This window comes from Geotrypetes seraphini, chromosome 7 (assembly GCF_902459505.1).
Source record: "Geotrypetes seraphini chromosome 7, aGeoSer1.1, whole genome shotgun sequence".
NCBI lineage: Eukaryota > Metazoa > Chordata > Amphibia > Gymnophiona > Dermophiidae > Geotrypetes > Geotrypetes seraphini.
Genome location: NC_047090.1, coordinates 117,115,271 through 117,141,455, shown reverse-complemented (window position 1 = coordinate 117,141,455; position 26,185 = coordinate 117,115,271). Strand labels below are relative to the sequence as shown.

Here is a 26,185-nt window from a genome sequence, read left to right as displayed (position 1 = left end):
GAGTTGACACATTGGCAGGTCATTGTACGAGGTTTGCACTGTTGCCACAATATGGTATCTTGCCAAGGTGTGAAAATACCTCACTCAGGAGAGAAGTGCTATGTTGGTTCTGAATTCTGACTCTCTAGGGTGGAGAGAAAATGAGTGGTTAGGGCTGCAGCCTCAGAACCCTGAGGTTGCAGGTTCAAGCCCAGCACTGTTCCTTGTGACTCTAGGCAAGTCACTAACATTTCATTGGTCAGATTGTGAGCCCACCAGAACAGATAAGGAGAAATACACGAGTACCTGAATTTAAACCACTTAAGCTATAAGTGGTCTATAAATACTAAAATAAATAAATGGTCTTTATCTGCCTTCTGTTTTCTTTGATTCTGTTTCTGTATTGTGTTCAATTCTGGAGGCCACACTTTCAAAAAGATATAAAAAGGATGGAGTCTGTCCAGAGGAAGGCTACTAAAATGGTGTATGGTCTTTGTCATAAGGCATATGGGAACAACTTAAAGATCTCAATATGTATACTTTATAGGAAAGGCGAGAGAGGGGAAATAAGATAGAGATGTTTAAATACCTACAGTCATGTGAAAAAATTAGGACACCCCATAAAATATTCAGTTCTTTCTTAAGAAATGTTCACATATCGATGTCAAATCTTTTTTTTATTTATCTCTGGAAAAGAAAGTGATGCAATTGCAGGTAAACAACAAAAATTTTCCTTGATTTAATCATGAAACAAGATATCCACAAAAATGTGTATTCTAACTGAGGAATAAATTAGGACATCCCTACATATCCTTCCACTCAAATCACACACAGGTGTATCCCATCAGGTGCATATGATTAGAACATTGTTACTCAGCATTTTGAAGGAGGTTTGCCCTACTTAAACCTCAGACATTTAATTTGGTGGGCTCTTGACTGCTGCAGTGAGAGTGAACACCATGGTGAGATCAAAAGAGCTGTATGAGGCCTTCAGAAAGAAGATTGTAGCAACTTATAAGTCTGATAAGGGATTTAAAATGATCTCAAAGGGATTTAAAAAGATCTTGAAATAATTTGATATTAGCCATTCCATGGTCTGGGAAATAGTGTATAACTGCCTAGATCTGGCCATCCAAGCAAGTTGACCCCCAGAGCAAGAATACAAGATGCTAAAAGAAGTCTCCAAAAACCCTAAAATATCATCACAGGACCTACAGCAGGCTCTTGCTACTGTTGATGTGAAAGTGTATGCCTCTACAATCAGAAAGAGACTGCACAAATTTAACTTGCATGGGAGGTGTGCAAGAATGAAACCTTTGCTCTCTAAGAGAAACATCAAGGCCAGATTGAAGTTTGCTGAGAAGATGTAGACAAACACCAGGACTTCTGGAACAGTGTTCTATGGACAGATGAGTCTAAAATTGAATTATTTGGACACCAGAAAAGAGGACTTGTTTGGCGTACACCAAATACTGTACTGCATTCCAGGAAAAGAACCTCATACCAACTGTGAAGCATGGAGGTGGAAGTGTGATGGTTTGGGGATGCTTTACCAGCTCATCATTGTAGAATCCACCATGAATTCTACCATGTATTACAGGGTGCTTGAGGAACATGGGAGACCATCTGTAAGAAAATTAAAGCTGAAGTGGAACTGGATCCTGCAACACAACAATGACCCAAAACATACAAGTAAATCCACAAAGGACTGGCTGAAAACTAAGAAATGGAGAATCCTGGAGTGGCCGAGTCAAAGCCCTGATCTTAATCCTATTGAGATACTGTGGGGTGATTTGAAATGGGCTGTACATGCATCTCACACATGCCTCAAACATCTCACAGCTGAAAGAATTCTGCATTGAGGAGTGGTCCAAACTTTCCTCAGACCGATATCAGAGACTGGTAGATGGCTACAAGAAGCGTCTCACTGCAGTTTTTTTCAGCCAAAGGAGGTAACACTAGCTAATAGGATGTCCTAATTTGTTCCTCAGTTAGCATACAAATTTTTGTGGATATCTTTTGTTTCATGAGTAAATCGAGGAATATTTTTGTTGTTTATCTGCAATTACATCACTTTCTTTTCCAATGATTTAAAAAAAAATTTACATCGATATAGAGTGTGTGGTGTAATGGTTGGCGCTACAGCCTCAGCACCCTGGGGTTGTAGGTTCAAACTCCGCACTGCTCCTTGTGACCCTGGGCAAGTCACTCAGTCATCCATAGCCCCAGGTACGTTAGATTGTGAGCCCACCGGGACAGATAAGAAAAATACTTAAGTACCTGATTGTAAAACCGCTTAGATAACCTTGATAGGCAGTATATAAAACACCTAATAAACTTGAAACTTGATATGTGAACATTTCTTAAGAAAGAACTGAATATGTCATGGAGTGGAGGGTCCTAATTTTTTCACATGACTGTATGTGATGTAAATGCACATGAGTCGAGTCTCTTTCATTGGAAAGGAAGCTCTGGAATGAGAGAGCATAGGATGAAGTTAAGGGATGATAAGCTCCGGAGTAATCTAAGGAAATACTTTTTTTTTTTTTTTACAGAAAGGGTGGTGGTAGATGTGTGGAACAGTCTCCCAGAAAAGGAGGTGGAGACATAGACTGTGTCTAAATTCAAGAAAGCCTGGGATAGGCACACTGGATCTCTCAGAGAGAGAAAGAGATAATGGTTACTGCGGATGGGCAGACTAGATGGGTCATTTGGCCTTTATCTGCCATCATGTTTCTATGTATTTTCCAAAATGCCTATGCCCGCTAAATAACTGAGGGGTTCTGTTTTAGTAAGCTGCAGTAAAAAGTGGATCTAGCTTGCTAAGGCCTTTTATCGCAGTCTTAAAATGGCTGATTTTCTAATTTTTGTATTAATAATCGTACGTTAATGTTGCCATTAGCGTGTGGCTATTTTTAAAAACCACTGTGTGAACACTTAACTGCTTACAAAATTGGTGGTAGTCTGGGCTCCATTGGTATTCCTGCACTAACTAGTTTGCATGGGCTAATGTAGCTGCATTGTTTAGGATAGGAATGCCCACTTTCCGCCCCCTGTCGTACCTCCTTAAAAAAATGTTAGCACATGTTTAAGTGTGTGAGGTATGCACACATGGTAATTACCATAAGACACCTGAATACATCCTGCAGTATGCTTTAGTGCCTAATGTAGCTTAATAAAAGGACCCCCAAATATTTTTTTTAAAGATTCAACACACACTTTTTAAAATTGCATTGCCAAAAAACAAACAAACCCAGGCTTGGACAATATTTGTTACTTTCTCATGGAGATTTTTCTGTGGTACAAATTTTTCACATATTTCCTAGATGTCACAGAATAGAAACATTGTTTTACTGTTAGACCAGCTTGAAAAGAAAAGGTCAGTGTAACAACATGTTGGCTGGTGAATCTTGAATTCCAGAGCCAGGTTCCTTTCTGAAATTGAAAATGGTAGAATAAAGAAGTTATTTTATAGGTTGGAAAACTATATGGTACGGCACATGATCTGGTGTATTAGTGATGACACTTCTCCCTCCAAATCTGCGGTTTCAGCATCCGCGGATTCGGTTATTCGCGATTTTTAAACCAAACAAACATTAAAATTTTTCAGGCTATTTTAAGCCCTGTAAGCCCCCCCTTAAGCTTTACTTGGTGGTCTAGCGGGTTTTCGGGGCAGGAGCAATCTTTCCACGCTCCTGCCCCATGCAGATCGCTCATAGGAAATGGCTGCCTTGAACTCCCGTAGTCTCTCGAGAGACTACGGGAACTCAAGGCAGTCATTTCCTATTGGCGATCTGCATGGGGAAGGAGCGTAGGAAGATCGCTCCTGCCCCAAAAGCCTGCTAGACCACCAGGTAAGGCTGGGATGCCGGGAGGGAGACGGGGGTGGGTCACAGCCGGATCAGAAGTTATTCACGGTTTTTCTCCATTCGTGGTCCGGCTCTGCCCCTATCCCCTGCGAATACCGAGGGAGAAGTGTATAGCCTTTATTAGTAAAAGAAAGTAAGTTACATCACTGTATAGTGAGTTTAGTATTTATTTACAAAGAAGAATAAGAAAAACGCTTCACAGTGGGTAACTTCATCTGTGCTTCACACAGACTGAGGAAAGCCCATTAACAATGGTCAGGTCGAGAGCTCTTCCGTGGGAGGGGCCCTGGGCAGTGTGCACATTCACTCTGCAGGCAAGCTTCATCTGACATTGAGGGGCTCCCTTTTATAGTACTCAGTGTTTACCTTCCACACACACAGGATACAAATGATAGTGCATGTTCCCAACATGTAAGAATTATGCATATTTCAAAATATGAGGTTATGTCTAGATAATACAGAATGAATAAACACCAGAGAAAAAAATCCAAGTCAATTAGAGCAGATGTTCTTTCTGAACAACAAATGCATTAATCATTGGTAAGGGTTCAGTTCCTAGTCAGCACTAACAGGCACAGCAAGCTCTGCTGACAACATCAGTTAGACAAAGCAATGGTCAACTATGATTGCTTATGAAACTATACATTGCTATCCCTAGACTTATTTGACTAATAAGCAGTACTGTTCTACAATCCACCTTATCAGTAAATTCAATAACTTGTCTTGTTTTAAGAAGGGCTTTTTTGGAATCCAAGGTTTTTGCATTGGATAACTTTAAAAAATTGTATATTTGGGCTCGTCTAGTATAGTAGATGTTTCTGCCAGAAATTTTGGACTAGCATCACAGTTCCAAAACACATCATTATAAAAATTATTAGAATGTTTTAAGGAAAAAAGAATAATTGCTTCTGTTTCCTTGCCACCAGCAGTTTAAAAACAAAGTAAAATACATTTACTGATTTGTTTTCTTTCAGGATATGACTTCTCTCAAGTTCTCCAGTGGTTTGCTGAGAGGGTTGACCGTATAATCCTCTTGTTTGATGCCCACAAATTGGATATATCAGATGAGTTCTCTGAGGCTATTAGAGCATTCCGAGGTCAGGACGATAAGATCAGAGTGGTGTTGAATAAGGCTGACCAGGTGGACACACAGCAGTTGATGAGAGTATATGGTGCACTTATGTGGTCTCTTGGAAAGGTGATCAATACTCCAGAGGTGGTACGAGTCTATATTGGCTCCTTCTGGTCCAAACCCTTACAGATTACAGAAAATCGGAAGCTTTTTGAAATGGAGGCCCAGGACCTATTTCGAGATATTCAGAGCCTTCCACGAAATGCTGCCTTGCGCAAACTCAATGACCTCATCAAGAGAGCCCGACTTGCAAAGGTAAGTTCAGAAAGGTACATGTGGAGCAGGATCAACAAACCACTTTTCCCTCCAAGGACACTTTCTTGTTGCTTTTCTCCATTGGGGAGGGGGAGGGGGTAGAAGAGTTACATGAAGCAGGATTGGAGGAAATAAGAGACCCCACCTGAGTGGGAAGGGAGAAGTGAGAAGCTGTACCTGAGTTGAGGGGAGGTTAAGATTGGAGGAGAGCGAGAACTGCATGGGAGTAAGGTGTGCACTAGTAAGACATGAACTGACTGTTCTCCACTACTCCCTCCACATATGAGAGTTTATCCCAGGACAAGCAGGCATGATATTCTCACATGTGGGTGACGTCATCTACGGAGCCCCGATGCGGACAGCATTTCAAGCAAGCTTGATTGAAGATTCAAGCTTGCTGGCTGCACCACGCATGTGTGCCTCCTGCTCCACTAGAGGGCGCATCCCCTCCTCGTGGTCTCCAGTTCGATTTTTTCCGCTGTGCTAAGAAGACACGTTTTTTCTTAGCTCTGCCCCAGTGCCTTCTTTGCACCGCGATTTATTGTTTTTCTTCGCTAAAAGTCGCTGTGCGTATAAAAATCTTTTTTCTTCCTGCTCATCGCGCTTTTCGCGCTGTTTTCTCGCGATCCGGGGGCTCCCGGATTGTCGCGGCCGCGTGGCCTGATTGGCCGCGGCCGCCTGGATTTTCTATGTCCCGGCCCGTTTCGGGCTTTAAAAAGTGCACCGGGTGCGAGCGTCTTCTATCACTCACAGACCCGCATCGCTGGTGCATCCTCTGCCTGGGGGCCGACCATCCAACAGAAACTTGCCCCCGGTGCGCAACCTTCCAACACCGGGCGCTTCGACGACGACGGGCCCGCATGGCTGAACTATTTGCCGCCGATCGACCTCGGCCTCGATCTTGGCCTCGGGGACCTCGGCCCCGCCTCGGGACTCGACGTCAAAGACCCCGAGCTCCCAGAAGTCTTCGGCTCCGGGTAAGTCCTCTCTTCCCTCCTCAGGTTCCATACCTCCGAAGAAGCCAACCTCGGGGACAATAGCGGGACAAGGGGGGAGTTCCCTACCCACAGCCCCGACAAAACCCCCGAAGACCTCGGGACGTGCCTCCACCACTCGGGAATGCTCTGAATTGAGATCGCCCCCAGTGGAGTGCACCGCGGCCTCGGACATGCCATCGATGCTGTCCGTGCCGGTATTCCAGGAGCTGCTCCGAGCAATGATCACAACGGAGCTATCCGCTGCCATGGCTCACCTTCAACCGGCCTCGACCTCGGCCTCGCGTGCGCCGGACCAGCCTGAGCGACGCGTCGAGACCCCTCGGGGCAAAGTACGCCATTTTCGCCGCCTCTCATCTTCCTCGGACTCCTCTCCGAGGCACTCGAGGCGCACATCCCTGACGGAGCTCCGCGGGGCGAAACGAAGATCGAAGCCCCTCTCAAAAAAGGCCCGGAGTTCTCCGGCCCGAGGCCGCTCCCCCTCGACTCGATCCGGGGGACCGCTACGGATTACCGAGCTGTCTCTCACTAACCCACAGCTCTTACTGACTCCCCCTCGGTCCGGGGCTCCGGTCCGAGGCAACAGGCTTTCGCCGAGGGAGTCCGGGGAGGGGTCCCCGATCCGACATCGATCGGTACCCCGAACCCCGGCGTCGTCCCCGAGGGGCTCCTCGAGGCGACGCAGGTCCTCGACCCCGGAGCGCTTCCATAGCGTATCCCCGATGTCGGATCGAGGGTCCGAACGAGAACCTCGCTATTCGAGGGAGGCTTCTCCTTCCTTCTCGGCAAGACGGAGGTCTCGGTCACCGTCCCCGCAAGGGGCCATGGGATCCCACCGACCTTCCTTCACGAGGTTCGTCCAGGACATGGGACGTGCCCTTGACTTGGACTTACAATCTGACTCGAGGTACTCCAAGGAATACCTGGCGGAGCTGGATATGCCTTCCCCGCCCCGAGAGTCCCTCCGGCTACCGTTGAACCCGGTACTCCGGCAGACCCTTATCAGGAACCTCGAGACTCCTTACATGGTGACGGCTGTCCCATCTAAGATGGAGTCTAAGTACCGGACAGTACCTTGCCCGGGGTTTGAGCAGCCACAGCTGTCCCACCAATCCTTACTGGTGGAGTCTTCTCTGAAGAAAGCTCACCCCTCTAGGGTGTCCGCGGCGGTCCCTCCTGGACGCGAAGGACGGACACTAGACAAATTCAGACGCCGTTTGTATCAGAACTCTATGATGGCATCTAGGATCCTGATCTACACCTTCACTTTTTCATCTTACCTGAAACACCTCATCGGACTACTGACCTCTTTCTCGGGGGATCTACCTGCCCCTCGTCAGGCAGCGTTTGGCCTCCTTCTCCAGGATTTTTCCAGCCTCCGGCTACACTTGTTCCATGCCGCTTACGATGGCTTTGAACTATCCTCCAGAGTCGCAGCCTTCGCGGTGGCCATGCGCCGGCTGGCGTGGCTACGGCTCGTCGACATGGACCCTAACCTGCAAGATCGGTTAGCGAACCTCCCTTGCGTGGGGAAAGAACTGTTCGACGACACCATCGAGGCAGCTACAAAACATCTGTCAGAGCACGAACGTTCCTTCGCGTCTCTTGTACGACAAAAACCTAAACCACAGGCCTCTCGCCCTTTCCGGGGATTGCCTCGCCGCTACCCCCAGAAATCTACCCCGGCCTTTTCTAGACCGCCGCCGCGACGCCCTCAGGCTCACTCTAGGGCTCCATCAAAATCACAGCCCACTGCGCCTGCGAAGCCGTCTCCGTCCTTTTGACGGGATGAGCGAACGGGGGCGGGCCCCCTCCGCACCTTCACCTGGCCTCCTTCCCATCGGGGGCCGCCTACAAGCCTACTACCCTCGCTGGGAAGCCATAACGTTGGCTCATGGGTCCTTGGCGTGATCTCATCGGGATACTCACTCAACTTTCAAGAGGTTCCTCCCGACAGCCCGCCGAGTGCATGTCCTCCCAATCGAGCGCAGCTGTCCCTCCTCCTCTCCGAGGCACAGGACCTCCTTCGCCTGCGGGCGGTGGAACCGGTCCCCCAAAACCAAAGGGGCCAAGGGTTTTACTCCCGATACTTCCTGGTACCGAAGAAGACGGGAGACCTGCGCCCAATCCTGGACTTGCGGCGCCTAAACAAATTTCTGAAGCGGGAAAAGTTTCGGATGCTTTCCCTTCCGATTCTTTACCCCCTGATTAACGAGGGCGATTGGCTCTGCTCCCTAGATCTGAAGGAGGCCTACACTCATGTTCCGGTGCACCCTGCTTGTCGCAGATTCCTGCGCTTTCAGGTGGGAGATCTCCACCTTCAATACCGGGTCCTCCCATTTGGCCTATCCTCATCCCCCCCGAGCCTTCACGAAGTGCCTCGTAGTGGTCGCGGCTGCCCTACGCTCCCAGGGCCTGCAAGTGTTCCCCTACCTGGACGATTGGCTGATCAAAGCCCCGACTAGGGAGGGGGTTATCTCAGCGACCCGACAGACTATTACTTCTCTCCAGTGTCGAGATAAACTTTCCAAAATCCAAGCTATGCCCCTCTCAGTCCTTACAATTCATTGGGGCCGTGCTGGACAAGGTCCGTCTTCGTTCCTTCCTCCCTCCGCAACGCCGGGAGGTGTTGGTAAATCTGAGCCGACAAGTCTCGAGAGAGACCACGGTCTCGGCGCGACAAATGATGACGCTCCTCGGCCACATGGCCTCCACAGTCCACGTTACCCCGCTTGCCCGCCTTCATCTGCGGTTACCACAGTGGACTTTGGCTTCACAATGGCGTCAGGATCGGGACCCGATCAACCGCCTCGTGACAGTGACTCCTTCCTTGCAAAAATCGCTCCGTTGGTGGGCCGACTCTTCAAATCTTTCCAAGGGTTTGCTCTTTCTCGCCCCTCCACACCACAAGGTCCTAACCACGGACTCGTCGGAGTACGCTTGGGGGGCTCACGTAGACGGTCTCCGCACCCAAGACCTGTGGTCCACGGAGGACCGTCACTGCCACATCAACGTGCTGGAGCTTCGGGCCATTTACCTCGCCGCGGTGGCCTTCCAACACCTGCTTCAAGACCGGGTGGTTCTCGTCCGCACGGACAACCAGGTGGCGATGTACTACGTAAACAAGCAAGGAGGGACGGGGTCCTGGTCCCTCTGCCAGGAGGCCTTGCGGCTCTGGGAGTGGGCGGCCTCCCAAAACATCTCCCTTTGGGCGGTTTACATCCAGGGAGAACAAAACTGCCTGGCGGACAGGCTCAGCCGCCTCCTCCAGCCACACGAGTGGTCCCTGCATTCCCAGGTACTACGACAGGTGTTCGGCACGTGGGGGACTCCACAGATAGACCTGTTCGCCTCCCCCGTCAATCAAAAACTGCCTCTCTTTTGTTCAAGGATATACTCCCCGGACCGTCTCGAGGCCGATGCCTTCCTCCTAGATTGGGAGGGGAAGTTCCTCTATGCGTTCCCGCCGTTTCCTCTGATTCTGAGGACGCTGGTCCATCTAAAATCGGTACGGGCCACTCTGATCCTGATCGCCCCTCGATGGCCCCGCCAACCTTGGTTTTCCCTACTACTTCAACTCAGTGTCAGGGAACCTCTACCTCTGCCTGTCTTTCCCTCTCTGCTATCTCAGATTCGGGGTTCACTGTTACATCCCAATCTTCAGTCTCTTCATCTGACTGCTTGGTTTCTTTCCCCTTGACTTCCTTCCCCGTATCTCAGTCGGTCAGGGAAGTGTTGGAGGCTTCTCGGAAAGTCTCGACTAGACTCTGCTATTCTCAGAAGTGGACTAGATTCTCATCCTGGTGCTCCACTCACCACCAGGACCCGGTGTCGGTCCCCGTGTCTTTGGTTCTGGAGTATTTGCTTCATTTATCTCACTCTGGCCTGAAGACCAATTCCATTCGAGTGCACCTTAGTGCGATCGCTGCCTTCCATCAACCCCTGGAAGGGAAGGCTCTTTCACTCCATCCCTTGGTTTCTCGTTTCATGAAGGGTCTTTTGAATGTTCATCCTCCCCTCAAACCGCCTCCGGTGGTTTGGGATCTTAATGTGGTTCTAGCCCAACTGATGAAACCTCCATTTGAGCCTATGGATAAGTGTCATCTTTTAAATTTCTCACTTGGAAAGTGATATTCCTACTCGCCCTCACGTCAGCTCGAAGAGTGAGTGAGCTGCAGGCCTTGGTGGCGGACCCACCTTTCACTGTATTCCATCATGACAAAGTGGTTCTATGCACTCACCCTAAGTTCCTACCTAAGGTGGTGTCTGATTTTCATCTCAATCAGTCCATTATTCTACCGGTGTTTTTTCCCAAGCCCCACTCTCACCCTGGAGAGGTGGCGCTCCACACTCTTGATTGTAAAAGGGCATTGGCCTTTTACCTTCAATGCACTCAGTCTCATCGGAAAGTCCCCCAATTGTTTTTGTCCTTCGACCCAAACAGATTGGGGCACCCAGTTTCCAAGCGCACCCTGTCAAACTGGTTGGCTGCTTGTATTTCCTTCTGCTACGCTCAGGCTGGTCTCGCGCTGCATGGTCGTGTTATGGGACACAAAGTCCGAGCTATGGCAGCCTCGATAGCCTTCCTCAGGTCCACGCCGATTGAGGATATCTGCAAGACTGCCACGTTGTCTTCGGTTCATACTTTCACCTCTCACTATTGCCTGGATACACTGTCCAGGAGCGATGGCCGATTCGGCCAATCAGTGTTACGTAATCTGTTTTCTTAAATTTGCCAACTTCCCTCCACCCCTTCGTTATTAGCTTGGAGGTCACCCACATGTGAGAATATCATGCCTGCTTGTCCTGGGATAAAGCACAGTTACTTACCGTAACAGGTGTTATCCAGGGACAGCAGGCATATATTCTCACAACCCGCCCACCTCCCCGGGGTTGGCTTCTTTGCTAGATATGTGAACTGGAGACCACGAGGAGGGGATGCGCCCTCTAGTGGAGCAGGAGGCACACATGCGTGGTGCAGCCAGCAAGCTTGAATCTTCAATCAAGCTTGCTTGAAATGCTGTCCGCATCAGGGCTCCGTAGATGACGTCACCCACATGTGAGAATATATGCCTGCTGTCCCTGGATAACACCTGTTACGGTAAGTAACTGTGCTATTTCCTTTCATGAGAAATCCACCTAGGGCCTGATTCTGTAAATTGTACCATAAGTTTGGTGCTGGTAGATGCCCTACCACCACCTAACTTAATTGCTTTAATTGGTGTGGTAATTGATCGGTTAAAAAACAATAAAAAAAACTTGTTAAAAAAAAGTAGGCACCTACTAGGGTAGATGTCTGAATCGTGTGTAAAGCAAGACGCCAAGTGGCACCTAAGGTCAAAGTAGGCATGGTTAGGCACTGGAACCAGAGGAAAACAGGAAATGACACATTGAGGGTAGGGTGGGGCCAGCATGTGGAATCACTGCTGCTTCTGGAAGAGGAGGGGAGGAGGAGTTCAGAAAGGCAGGAGGCGGCATAGTTTTGGAGGGATTTGTCCATGTTTGCTCTGGGCCTTCCCGAAAAGTCAGGTCTGGCTGTGCATTGCAAATATATCTTATTTATTTATTTCATTTATTCATTTACTTTTATAGCCCATTCTCCCAGAATAGCCCAGAACGGGTTACAGGTTAACACACAGAATAAGAGTTAGCAGTTTACATACATAGTAAGAGTTCGTAGTTTAACAATTATTACTGAGCTAACATGGGTGTTGGGCCTAATAACAGTGCAGGATAGGTTTGGTAATTTTTCCCTATATTAGAACCCATAAGTGGTTGTATGGCACTGTGTTCCAGTTATTATACATGCTTACTGTATAAGCATAGCTGTCATGATAGTATGATTAGGAACTAGAAAAACTAGTCAAAATTTCACAGAAAAGAGCAGGCTACACAACTAATATAAGAAAAGACTACAAAGGTTATTTTCACGGATCAGTTCAAAAAGGAAATAGAATTGACAAACGATTAGCTGCACAGCTATCGGGTACAAAGCCACAGAAAACATGGTTCTGGAGCACACATTCAGGAGTATTTCTTACCTAGAACTGCCAACTATGCAGTCTGACATGACAGGACGATGGGATGGGGAGGGAAGGTAAAAGGCTGGTTTATTTTTCCGCAATATGAATTTTAAGATGATAATAATAACTTTATTTTTGTATACCGCAAATACCACAAGCAGTTAAGAGCGGTTTACAGAGGAAGAGACTGTACATAGACAGTGATGTTACTGAAAATATTTTCAAATTACATTGGTATCAGGGATATAAGAAGTATTTCAGAGGTACAACATGGTTGCATAATAGCTCCAAAACATAAAAATAAAGGAAGGGAAGGGGGACAGTAGCAGAGGAAACATTGTGAATAACTATTTGCTTTTTAGTTTATTTTTGATTCTATAAATAGAAATGGTTAACTAAACATTATGGAATATAAACCCAACAAAGGAAGCAAATCAGAAAAAACACTTAAGCAGTGTGCCATAAGGGATTTCCTGGAAGTGCTAGACCAGTTCAGATGATCCTACAGCTGTCATCTCCACATGAGATAGAAGAGTTTCACTAGTTCTGACCCAGCCTCCTTAAAGGCTCCACATTTACAACTAGACCCGTGGAGGGGCATATTCAAAGCGGGACGTCTAAGTCCGTTTACGTCCATATCGCAAGTCGTCCAAAGTTAAAAAGAGCCTAAGACACATTTTCGAAAGATACGTCCAACTTTTTTTTACTTTCGAAAATAGTCTAATTATATGTCCTGCCGATCTGATCATCCAAGCCACTAAATCGTCTATCTTTATACCACATTTTCGTCCAACTTTCTGTCCAAGTCCAAAATACCTAGAACAAGCCCTGTTGGATGTGGGAGGGGTCTGCAAAGTGATGGACTGCACACCCATAAATGCCACCTAAATAGTGGGATACCTTGCAGGGCACTGCTGTGAACTTCACAAAAAGGGTGCCATGTCTTCTCCCTACAGCTCCCTTATAGGTCATGATGAGCCCCCCCCCCCCAAACCACCTCCAGAATCCCCTAGACCCACTTATCTACCACCCCAATAGCCCTTATGGCTGCAGGAGCCACTTATATGCCAGTACAAAAGGGTTTTGGGGGTATATAGGGCAGTGCACATGTTTCAGTATCAATGCAGTGATTACAGGGGCTTATGGGCATGGGTCCTCCTCTTTATGGGTCCCTAACCCATCCCAAGACGACTTAAGCTGCCTCTGGGCTGGACAACTAGGCTTTCCTAGATGCCAGGCGGCCAGGTGATGATGGTCTGGAGGCTGAAATTTAAAGCTGTGAATAAAATTTTTATGGGGGTGGGGAGGGGTTGGTGATCACTGAGGTAGTGTGTGGGGGTCTGTTATGTGTTTGCAGTGCTTATCTGGTGAGTTAGGTGGGTTTTTGTGACTTAGACCATGTTTTACATGGTCTAAGTCACAACGTCCAAGTTCCGTCTAGGCTCTGTTGTTAAACTTTCGGTTATACATGCTGTACGACTAAGTCTAGGCCGGCCCACGTCCCGCCCTTGACACGCCTCCCGAAACGCCCCGTTTAGCTTTGGACATTGAGCGGCACTATGAAGGCCTAGGTCATTTTTAAATACGTCCAAAACCCGGTTTTATTATCGGCGCTTGGACGTTTTTGAGAAATATTCATCCAAGTGCCGACTTAGGCTGGTTTTTGGACGTTTTTCTTTTTCGATTGAGCTCCATAATTTTTATTAAGAAAAATCGCTTCATTTGATAAATCTGCTAAATTTATCCCAGGACAAGCAGGCATGATATTCTCACATGTGGGTGACGTCATCTACGGAGCCCCGATGCGGAAGCATTTTCAAGCAAACTTGATTGAAGATTTAAGTTTGCTCTGCTGCTCCACGCATGCGTGCCTTCCTGCTCCACTAGGGGGCGCATCCCCTCGTGGTCTCCAGTTCAAAATTTTCCGCTGAGCCTAGAAGTCGTGTTTTTTCAGGCTCTGCCCCAACTGCCTTCTAGCACCGCAATTTTTTCTTGTTTTTCTCGATTTAGTCGCTGTGCACGAGTTTTTTCTTGTTTCAACTGTTCCTGCTTCGTTTTTCACCGATCCGGAGGCTTCCGGGTCCCCGTGGCCGCGTGGCTATTCGAGCCGCGGCCACTTTCGATTCTATGTCCCGGCCTTTGACCGGCTTTAAAAAGTGCTCCCGGTGCGAGCGGCTTCTCTCCATCACAGACCCGCATCGCCGGTGCATCCTCTGCCTGGGGGCCGCTCATCCAACCGACTCCTGCCCCCAGTGCGCTACTTTCCAGAACCGGGCCCTCCGTCGAAGGAAAGCCCGCATGGCGGATCTTTTTGCCCCGGACCAAACCTCTACCTCGGCCTCGGCCCCGAATACCTCAGCATCGCCTCGAGACTCGAACCCGAAGTCCTCGGGACAACAGAAAACCTCGGCTCCGGGTAAGTCCCCTCTTCAGGTTCTGTACCAGCAAAGAAACCGGCCTCGGGGACACCTGTGACTCTAGCAGGAGGCAGAGCCTCTAAAGACCCTATCATTCTGCAGCAAGGACCAGAAAAGTCTGCTTTCTGAAGCAGATTACCCAATCCATGAGGAATTGCAGCAGAAGACCAGGGGAACTAAACCAGGATATGGAGGCAAATGTATATTAAATTTCCTTTTAACTGACCATAGGGAAAGGAGGAGAGAGGCTGTATGTAGGGCTATGACATCCTCCTCTGCCACCTGGAGCTGATTTCTGGTTTTGAACAGAATTATTCATAGTTGCAGTCGACCACCTGCATTCAGCTCTGGGATGAAGACAAATACACAGAATTATTCTCACCTCCCCCCGCTCAATATGATCCTAAGTGGATTTGAGTGTTTGAAAAAGCAAGGATGGGAGTCGGGGAAGGGACACCTCTCTGAATCATGCTCTCGTCCTCCTTATCTCTCAATATCCTACAACCGTCCTTTCTCCATCCTTAGACCGTGAGTCTACTAGAGACAGAAAAAGTACTTGTATATAATAAGTAAACCACATTGGTTGTACCACATAAAGACGGTGTTAGCAAATGCAGTACCTTTACCCATCAACTTTCCAAATACTCCAGTTGAATACTTGCGCTGGGAGCTTATGCTCTCAAATGCGTGACCCCTAATATCACCAGACATACATTGATTGAACTCCTCACAGACATAGATAATGGGGAAAAATGCCTCAGAAGCTGCAGGGCAAACTGCTCTGGAGCTATGAAGGGGGGAGCTTAGGTTGCTCACTGTCTCCCCTCCATACTTCTATCATAGGCAAAACAACCTTACTGTATAGCTTAACGGATGGTTCAAATAAAACAATAAACAAAAGCAAGCAGCACTTATCTTATCACTTATCTTTTCAGTTCAGTGCTTGCTCTTCGTATACCTTCTCACTTAATTTGTTGCTGACAATGGCCAACGTTTCATGATCAAAGGATAATTTCTTCAGGGCTCTTAAGTGTGAAAGATGCTTAGTCTATGTGGGGTAGACTTTATGCTACCCCGTCAACAACCTAAGCTCCCCTTCATAGCTCCAGAGCAAAGTTTTCTGTGCAGCTTTTGAGGCATTTTTCCTCATTATCTATGTCTGTGAGAAGTTCAATCAATGTATGTCTGGTGATATTAGGAGTCAGGCATTTGAGAGCATAAGCTCCCAGCGCAAGTATTCAACTGGAGTATTTGGAAAGTTGATATATATATATTTTTTCTCCAGTTCCTCTTTTGATTGTTTTCTCATACAAAGTACATTTACCCATACCATCTTGATCTTCCATCCTCTTCCTACCTGTCCATCCCTATACTCTTTTCCTCCTCTGTTTATACTAATTTGATGTTCTTTTTTTACAGAAAAATATATTTAGTTCAAGATGAAGAAGTATGTCCTCAGGTTACTTCTGTCCCCTTTCATCTTCATCTTATGCCCCCTCATTCCAGAGCTTCCTTTTATGCCACAGATGTATTTAAATACCTCTATCATATCTTCCCCCCCCCCCAGCTCTCTTTGAGTGTATACATGTTGAAATATTTTATTCTGTTCCCATATGCTTTATGATAAAGAACACTAACCATTATAGTAGCTACCCTCTGGACCGGCTCCATTCTGTTTTTATGCTGGAGAACCCCCTGTTGCCTGTACAGATGGAGCCTCTGAGTCATTACAGGTGAAGAATGTATGGAATCTATTCAGCTTTTTCAGTGCATTTGTTTTGCTCAGCACAGACAGCAGCGTGCCTTGTCAGACAAGCCTCTTGTAATGTTCTTTTTTGAACCTGTCTAACCAAATCCTTTCTGTTGTATAACCTACCAACATTGAGCTTGTTGGGATGGGAAAACAGCCAAGTTTGAGATTGAGTTGCAGTAAAATAATGATAGAAAGAAAAAATGTGTATGCCATATAGTAATCTCTTTACATTTTCCATATTTTCATTTATTGTGGATAGTTCTTGAAATGGGGGTTTTGCTTTGTATAGAGTTCAGCTTAGATATTGAATGAAAATGTGATGCTGTGTGTTGCAAAATGGTTTTATTGGAGCACTCCTGTTGCATCATTTTTCTTGCCAGACAGAAGAAAACATTGTGGTTTAATGTATGATATTTACTCAGATTGTCTTTGTTGTAGGTTCATGCTTACATCATTAGCCATCTGAAGAAGGAAATGCCTTCTATGTTTGGGAAAGAGAGTAAGAAAAAGGAGCTGATTAACAAGTTACCTGAAATATACACTCAGATACAGCGGGAATACCATATATCACCTGGAGATTTTCCACAAATCAAGAAAATGCAGGTATTGTTAATAACAAGTGTATTGAATGGCAGAAAATGCAGTCAAATGCAAGCTAGGTTTGATGGATTTTAGTCTGACACACTGTGGCAAATCTTGTAATGCACAGTCCCTTTATATAGTAGCAGTATCCTGAAATGAGAAGAATAAAAGGGCGAGTGTATTGCGCAACAGAGAAGAGCGTGTAGACATGCTGTCTATGAATATATACAAGTCTCTGGGGAAGGACCAATAATATGCCAACAAACTACAGAGGTGAATAAAAGTTCATAAAATAGTATTTATTAATAGACAAAAAATAGTACTGTAATGATAAAACATTTGTCAAAACCAATAAAATATAAAAACAGATTGCCTGATTCATTACAAACAGAAAAAAAATTTAATACACATGAAAATATTGCCAGACTCGACACAGATATATGTTTTGGCTTGACTGTTAACTCTTGAAGTGATTGCAGATTGTTCTGCCATATTGGCGAGATCTTGTGACTCCTGAGACAGACTTTTTATCACCAAAATACAGATCTGTATTGAGTCTAACAATATTTTCATGTGTATTTAAAAAAATAAAAATAAATCTGTATGTAATTTAATTAGGCAATCTGTTTTTGTATTTTATTGGTTTAAAAAAATTTTATCATTGTTTTGGGTCTGTTAATAAATACTATTATGTATGTTTATTGACCTCTGTAGATCATTGGAACTTTATTGGTCCTCTCCTATTTCTTTCCTTGAGACATGGTGTCTATAACAGAAAAAGAATATTTTGAAAATATGGGTCAATAGTGAGTTGTTCCAGTCAATGTGTTTTTTTTAATGCCGGGGTTTGTATATAGTTAGTGCCACTATCTAGATATATACAGTATGTAAAGCAGTGACCACCACTGGCTCTAGGGATAGGGTGATATTTATCCTCTTAGCTCTTTATGTGCCTGCATGGCACTCTTCCCCCCTGATACAAAAGATTCCTTGACAGAACTCTTGCCTTCCAAGCAAGTCAACAGAACAACTGACTAAGCAGCAGCATCAAGCACTCCTCATCCTACCTCAACTTCAGAAAACTGTTTAACCGATTTTGACCAAGAATTCCTAAAGCCTTTCCCTGCATCCCACTTTTTTGTACTAGATGCCCCACAATGTGCCCTTACTCTGCCTCCCTTCCCCCTACCAATATTCATGTACTCAAAGACTTCACTGCTTTCTCCTGCTGAATTTCCAGCCCTTCTTATTGTAAACCGCCCCTTCAATGTGACTTTACTCTGCCTCCCCTCCTCCCTACAAATATTAATGTACTCAAAGACTTCATTGTTCTTTTTGCTGAATGTCCAGCTCTTCTTATTGTAAACCACCTCGAACTACTTTGGCTTTGGCGGTATATAAACAATAAATTATTATTATTATTTAATTCCTCTATCCTGGAACTCTGTGAGACCTGATATTACCAGATCTATCCAAAAGCTTAAATTATCTTTCCCCTCGTTAAAAGGCGTTATCGATATTGGAAAATTAGAGAAATATTTCTACTTTAAAATTCCTGAATTTTGGAATAACTTTCCTGCCCAGCTGCGTAATTTGGGCTCTTTCTAATTATTTCAAAAACATCTAAAAATGTGGCTATTTTCAAAAATGTAAATTCCGCTGCTCTCTATATAACCACTAATTCTTATTATATTTTCCTTTCTTAAACTCTTGTAAACCGTGTCTAGCTCTATCCTTATAGAGAAGATGCGGTATATAAGCTTAAGGTTTAGTTTAGCTTAGTTTATATGATTTGAGTTTGAACAGCCTTTTTCCTGTCTTAACTTAAACCTTAACTTAACATAGCTGTATTGATAGCGGCATATAATGCCAATGCTTCATGGAACTAGGTGGAACACTCGTGTTCTGTTTTTGCTCTGTTGTAGCACTGTCAGGATAGTGTAAGAATAATAGTCTCAATCTGTGAAAGTGCCACTGAAAAGTCTTAATTCAGTTGAACTTTCACAGATTGAGCACTTGTCAGCAGTGGCATACCCAATTTGCTGGCTATCCAGGCGGAGCCCCCCTTCCTTCAGGCAAAAACGGTCTGCGCAAATGTGTGGCCTTCAGCTTTGCCAGTCCCCCACCGTGGAACAGGAAGTTGTCAACAGGGGCAGAGTCAGTGGCTGTATGCTTGTGGACTGCAGCCCCACGATTGTTCCAGCACTCTCCAATTCCTGCATTTGGGGCAGGCCACTCCCACCGCCTTGTTCTTGGCACGCTAGAACTTATTAGTAAAGGGGTTGCTGCTCTACAGATAAGTGCTTTTGAATATATGGCTCACATTGTCTACAATTGATTTATACATCACATATAGAACAAATAAGCTCTAAAAAGTTAATATTTTTCCTCAGTTGGGTCTTTGGGCCTTCTCTTTCTGATGTTTTTTTCTCATTGTATTTTTTGTTTTGGGGTGTAACGATTGAGTTTTTTCACTTAGCCACTGAGATTTTTCTTTACATGTCGAAACCGCCTGCTGGGTTTTTAAAATGCATTCATTGCCAATGGCCCATCTCCATCACAGACCCACACAGCTGGTGCATTGTGTCTGGGCCCAGAGCATCAAGTGGACACTTGCATCCACTGTTCTACTTTACAAAAACGCTCTCTTAAGGCTCAACACATTCAGCAGGAGAAGCTATTTGGATCAGCTATGGCCTCCGGAGACAAATCAATGCTATCAGTACCAATGGTACTGGCATTGACACATCCTTCGATATCGGATGTCATTCCTGCATATGAGTAAACCTGCTAAGAAGCTGTCCTCTACTCCACCAGCATCGCAGGCATCTTCAGCATTGAGTCCCTCAGTGCATGCCAATTGCCAACACCATCATCGGTCTCCTCCTGTGCAAGCTATCTCCTATAGGGCGTGATTCCTCATCAAGATCACCCACCCCTCGACACCTTCAGCACCGATGGCTGTTGAACCAATGGTACTGGTGCAGTCCTTCTAGGACCAACTGAAGGAGTTCTTTCGGAGGGAGCTCGGTGACCTGTTTAAGCTGTATATAGTATTGGTGCTTGCATCAGCTCCCTCGGCACCGGCCCAACCTGAACATGGCACATCAAAGTCCAAGGGTGCCGAATTCAGCTCTACATCGAAGCATTGACGGATATCGAGATCACACGGTACTGATGCTTGCTCCTCTAAATCCAAGTGTACATTACACAGTACTGATTCCCGTTCATCTGACGTAAATCAAGGTCTAGACGTTCTCATCGACAAATTTCATCTTTTTTATCTGACCGGTACCAACGGCATCGAAGGAGCCTTTGTCAACGCTATCACAGTCATCATACTTTTTAGACCAAGAAGCATCCTTCTTCTCATACCTGTAAAGAATATCATGGAGTTCCATATGTGGATTCTGACCTTTTTGTACAAAACACTGATTATGATCTTGAACCCACGTTATCTGCTCCAGAGTCCTATGGTATCCCTCTCCTCCACTGCCAAGACACAGATCTCCTCCAGAAGGACTTTCACTAAATTTATCAGGCAGATGGGAAAAGCTTTGGAGTCAGACATTGAGCCCAGAGCAGAGTGCCTTGAGGCATTAGACCTTGATGAACCTCCTAAAGAGCTCCTTAAATTGTCTCTTCACAATCTCCTTAAGGAGGCTCTTTTTACGAACTGAGAGATTTCCTCTCACTCTTCTCAATCCTATCCCAGCTGCAACTGGCACATCAGTCTTTACTGGTAGAATCTACTCTTAAAAAATCCTCCAATATATGCTACTAGTCTATCAGGATGTGAAGGCCACCGCCTCTTCCAGAACTCTATTAGCCAACATAGTTCTCAGGTATAATTATAACTATAATCTAATCTAATCTGGAATTTGAGTTACGCTATACCTGCGCTATTCAAGGTGATTTACAGTACAGTTGGTGGTTTAGATATACATTGCAATACTAGAACAGATATTCATTACAGTGCAGGAAGCGCTATAGATACATCAAGACCTTTGTTATTCTTTGAGGAGGAGATTGTCGTATCATGCAGTTAAAGAGGTGGATTGCTACAACTCAGTGGAGCTGCCGGAGGTACATTGAATGAACATTAAGGGAGAATATATACAACAAGAGGTTTAGAAGATTCAAGAAGATGTCATGAGGTAGCTAAACTCTATTGCAGGCATTAACTAATGGTCAGCTGAGTACTTGGTTCCATGGTGGTATTAGGAAGAAATGGGTTGGTGTGCCTATTTCCCTGGGTCTGAAGTCTGTTGGGCATTGATGGATATTGAGTTTAGTCGCCAGTAGTGTTTGTGGGGTCAAAAATAAAGGTCTTTGGTTTCTTGCGAAACGTGGTGTATTTATTCTTGGATCTGACAATTGTTGGGAGGTTGTTCCAAGTTTTTACACCAGAGAATGTGAACATTGAGTGAAATATGCATTTATACTTGAGGTTTTTGTTGTGGGGAGATTAGCTGCATCCTGTTGATTTCTGGGTGAAGTGGACCATACTGATGAAACTAGGTAAATTAGTGGTGCTGCGGAGTTTGTTTAGTGTGTGTATGTGTGTGTGTGTGTATGTGTATATATATATATATATATATATATATATATATATATATATATATATATATATATATATATAGAGTGCACGATGCAAGACGTTTTGAATTGAGATAGAGATTGAGTCATATTTTTTTCAGTCTGAATATGAATCTTAATGCTATGTTTTTGTATGAGCTATAGTTTGCGGATAAGGATGGTGTTGATACCCGTGTCGATGGAATTGCAGTAATCTGAGTCAGGATCAGTGTCTACACGAGCAGGGTGAAGTGTTGTTTTATCTTAATTCATAAAGGCGTTAGCTGATTTCCAACTGATATTCCATCTGAGCAACTTCCAGAATTCCAGGAGACTATTCATAGCCTCCTTCAAACCAGAAAGTTTATAGCTTTTGATATGACATCCAGAGCATCGGCTATATCTTATCGCTATGAGACAGCTTGTATGACTGCGAGTCTTTGACATGGACATTAACATTTAAGATTGTTTGGCAAACATTCCGTTTTAGTGAAGAGCTCTTTGGGGACAAAGTGGAGGATGCCACCCAAAGACTTACCCAGCATAAACAAAGCTGGACCATCTTAACGGGATCCAAGACTAAAACTCAGCCATCTAAATCTTCTCAGAGACCTGCTTCCTATTCATATAAGAGCCGTTATCCAACCACCTCATCCTCTTCAAAACCCTCACAGAAGAGGCAGAAATCGCAAAGCCTCAGAAACTTCAGACTTCTGCTCCTCAGAAACCAGCTCAGTCTTTTTGACATGCTTCTAGAGAGCATAGCCACAATACTCTCGTCTTATCCACCTCCTCAATCCATTGGAGGTTGACTTCTCTTATATCATCAATGTTGGACTCTCATTACCACAGACACCTGGGTCCTCAAAATCATTCGGGAGGGTTACTCTCTTCATTTTATCACCATTCCTCCAAACAACCCTCCAAGAGAGTCCACTTTCACATCTCAACAGACGCCCCTTCTTTAGGAAATTGAAGCTTCTTCAGCTAAATGTCGTAGTAGTGCCCCCTTTCCAGAAAAATCAGGGGTTCTAGTCCAGGTTTTTCATAAATCCAAAGAAGACGGGAGGTCTTCATCCCATTCTCAAACACCGAGCTCTCAACAAATATTTTGTCAAAAGTTTTGCATGCTATCCCTGGGAAACCCTATATCCTCTTCTAGAATGAAACGATTGGCTGTGCTCTCTAGACCTCGGAGGCATACATGCACATATTCATACACGCTGAATGTGGATCATCAGCATTTCCAGTACAAAGTTATACCATTTGGCCTTGCTTCATCTCCAAGAGTATTCACAAAGTGCCTAGTGGTGGTAGCAGCAATCCTCTGTACCCATGGGATTCAAGTGCTTCTGAATCTGGATGATTCGTTGATCATCTCAAGCAGTGCACTCAGCAGCAGAAGTGACCATAGCTTTTCTAGGGTTTGAAGTCAATTTTCCAAAGTCTCATCTTCAACCCTCTCAAGAGTTCATAGGAGCCGTACTCAACACCACTCTTCTATGGGCTTTCCCAACACAGACAAAATACCTTGCTTCAACTTTGCAATCATGTGTCCACTCTACAATACATCTCAGTAAGACAAATAATGCGTCTCATGGGTCACATGGCATCCACAGGTCATGCATATATACATATACATACACACAGTAAATGAGGCCTTTAGATATAAGCACCTTGGGAGCAGGGAAATTCTTGCTCTACCAATGAAAGGCACAGAACTAATGAGAGCATAGCTCTTGAGAATTAGTCACAGCTATTTTAAGTTAATAAAAAGATATTACCTATTTGTCAACCTTTTATTTTTATTTATTTGCCTCATCAGTTTTCAAAAATCATGCCAGCAGAGGGCAGCAATTTCATATTATTGGTTCTGGTATTTGATCATTTCACTAAGAAGGGAGAATGCACTGTTACAAAATTATAGCTGCAAAGTTCACCTATATTTCTTGATGCTAGAATGTGAAATGGCTTTAAATTGCACCAGGGCAAGAAGGCTGTACTATGGATGAATTTGGACATCGCCTTTATCAAAATTCTATGCTGGCAAGCAGGATCCTTAATTATAATTTCTACATGTTCTGTTATCTGAAACTGGTAAGGAAATTGCCTAACTTTTCAAAAAGTGTATTCCTTCAGAGCACCTTACAGAATATCAGCAAATTATTCACACTTTTTGACAGACTAGAAAGTATATAGTAAGGTCAACTTATCATGCTTTTGAGATGTCATCCAGAGCATCCGCTATGTCGGTGGTTATGAGATGTCTAGCTTGGCTAAGAGTCTCTGATATGGATTTCAATCTCCAGAATAAATTAGCCAATATTCCATGTTTAGGAGGAGAACTTTTAGGCGATTCCATCGAAGTGACCACGCAAAAATTGACATAACATAAAAAGAATTGGAATTCGTTAGTCAGAATAAAGGCTAAGCCTCTAGCTTCACAGCAGTCTGTTAAGCCTTCTTATTCATATCAGAGGCAATATACTTCCAAACCTTCTGCTTCTAGGTCAAAACTGCAAAAGAAGCAAAAACAACGGCCTCAGAAAGCTCAGTTGGCAGCTCCTCATAAGCCTGCTCAGTCCTTTTGCCAGGCTTATGGAGAGCATAGCTGCTGTTCCCCTATCACAGCCTCTTCCTCAACCAATCGGAGGTCATCTACAATTCTACCATCAAGGTTGCACTCTGATAACAACTGACCTGTGGGTTCTCAAAGTCATCAAGGAAGGTTATTCTCTTCATTTTGTCACTATACCTCCAAATCATCCTCCAAGAGTCCTCTTTCAACCCTCAGCAGACATTCCTTCTTCGGGAACTAGAGGCTTTACTTCACTTAAATGCCATAGAGGTAGTACCCCCTTCTCTGAAAAATCAGGGGTTCTACTCCCCGTATTTTCTCATCCCAAAGAAGACTGGAGGTGTATGTCCAATTCTCGACCTTGGAGACTTAAACAAATTCCTAGTCAAAAGTTTCAAATGCTATTTCTGTGAACTTTATATCCACTTTTAGATCAAAATGATTGGCTATGCTCTCTAGATCTAAAAGAGGCTTATACCCATATACTAATATATCCTGCTTAACAGAAAGTTTTTGTGGTTTCGTATAGTCCATCAACATTTTCAATACAAATTTCTGCCCTTTGGCCTGGCCTTCTCTCCAAGAGTGTTCACCAAGTGCCTGGTGGTAGTAGTGGCAGCAGCTTTAAGAGCTCAAGGATTCCAAGTTTTTCCCTGAATCAAGATAGGTTCATATGACACCGCTCCTTAATGGGTGCTCCCAGCAACACAGTCAAGAATCCTGTTTCTTCATCAGTTGGGGTTCGAAGTCAACTTTCCGAAATCTCAACTTCATCCCTCTCAAACTCTACAATTAATAGGGGCCCTACTTGACACCATTCAACTCAGGGTGTTCCTACCTTAACAAATACAAGACAATTTGGTTCAAATTTGCAATCAAGTCTTTCATCTTCTGCCCATTTCAGCCAAACAAATGATGGCACTATTGGGTCACATAGTGTCTACAGTCCACGTTACCCCAATGCGAGACTTCATCTCAGAATAGCTCAGTAGTCCCTGGCATCTCAATGGTCTCAAGCTGTTGATCCATTCTCTCAGAAAATTAGTCACATCATTGCTTCATCAATTTCTTCAGTAGTTGATGGATTCCTCAAATCTTTCCAAAGGGCTGCTGTTTCAAATGCCTCCACATCAGAAAGTTCTGACCACAGACTCATCCAAGTATGCTTGGGGAGCTCACCTGGACGGTCTTTGCACACAAGGTCACTGGTCTATTCAGGAACAGAAGCTCCATATAAACCTCTTGGAACTCAGAGCAATTCGAAATGCTCTGAAGACTTTTCAAAACAGTATATCCAATCAAGTCCTCCTAGTATGCATGGACAATCAAGTTGTGATGTATTACATAAACAAGCAAGGAGGAATGGGTTCTCTGACTCTGTCAAGAGGCCGAGAAGATTTGGAATTGGGCAATTGCTAGAAACATATTTCTAAAAGCTGTCTATGTTCAAGAAACGCAAAATACTCTTGCCGACAAACTTGGCAGATTTCTTCGGCCACACGAATGGACACTCAACTCAATGGTCTTGCGTCAGATATTCTTTGTTTGGAGTTTGGGGGGACTCCTCAAATAGACCTATTTGTGTCCCCCCACAATCGCAAACTGCCTCAATTCTGTTCCAGACAATACTCTCCTCATCGTCTAGAGCAGGAGTGTCAAAGTCCCTCCTTGAGGTCCGCAATTCAGTCAGGTCTTCAGGATTTCCCCAATGAATATGGTGATCTTCAGTTTTGCTCCTGACACTTGTTTTCATTTTTGCTCTCCACAGCGCGTCTACCCGAGTGCATGTATGCTCTGTGCCACATTCAAGTCAGGCTCTTGAAAAAGGTACAGACGCCGAAACACTGCCAGTGTCGAGTGTATCAAGCCCATGTGGCATATTCATCAATAAAGTGATTTTTTGAACTATACACCCTTGGCTGATCTATTGACATCCTGTCCTCACGACTCTCCTGCTGTATGTTCTCGTCTCGTCGTTGAGGCCTGTCCTTGGCTTCTGATTCAGTGTCTTCACGTCTTCAGAT

The 26,185-nt window shown here is 44.9% G+C and overlaps 1 protein-coding gene across 1 annotated transcript in view; it reads left to right on the top strand.

The window, feature by feature from the left end:
- The window catches only part of EHD4 (EH domain containing 4), a 68,467-nt gene that overhangs the window by 25,884 nt on the left and 16,398 nt on the right, over positions 1–26,185 (top strand). Inside the window, exons 4-5 of the mRNA XM_033952988.1 lie at positions 4,823–5,235; positions 16,862–17,026. Coding sequence (XP_033808879.1) covers positions 4,823–5,235; positions 16,862–17,026 — 578 coding nt within the window. The remainder of the gene's footprint in view (positions 1–4,822; positions 5,236–16,861; positions 17,027–26,185) is intronic.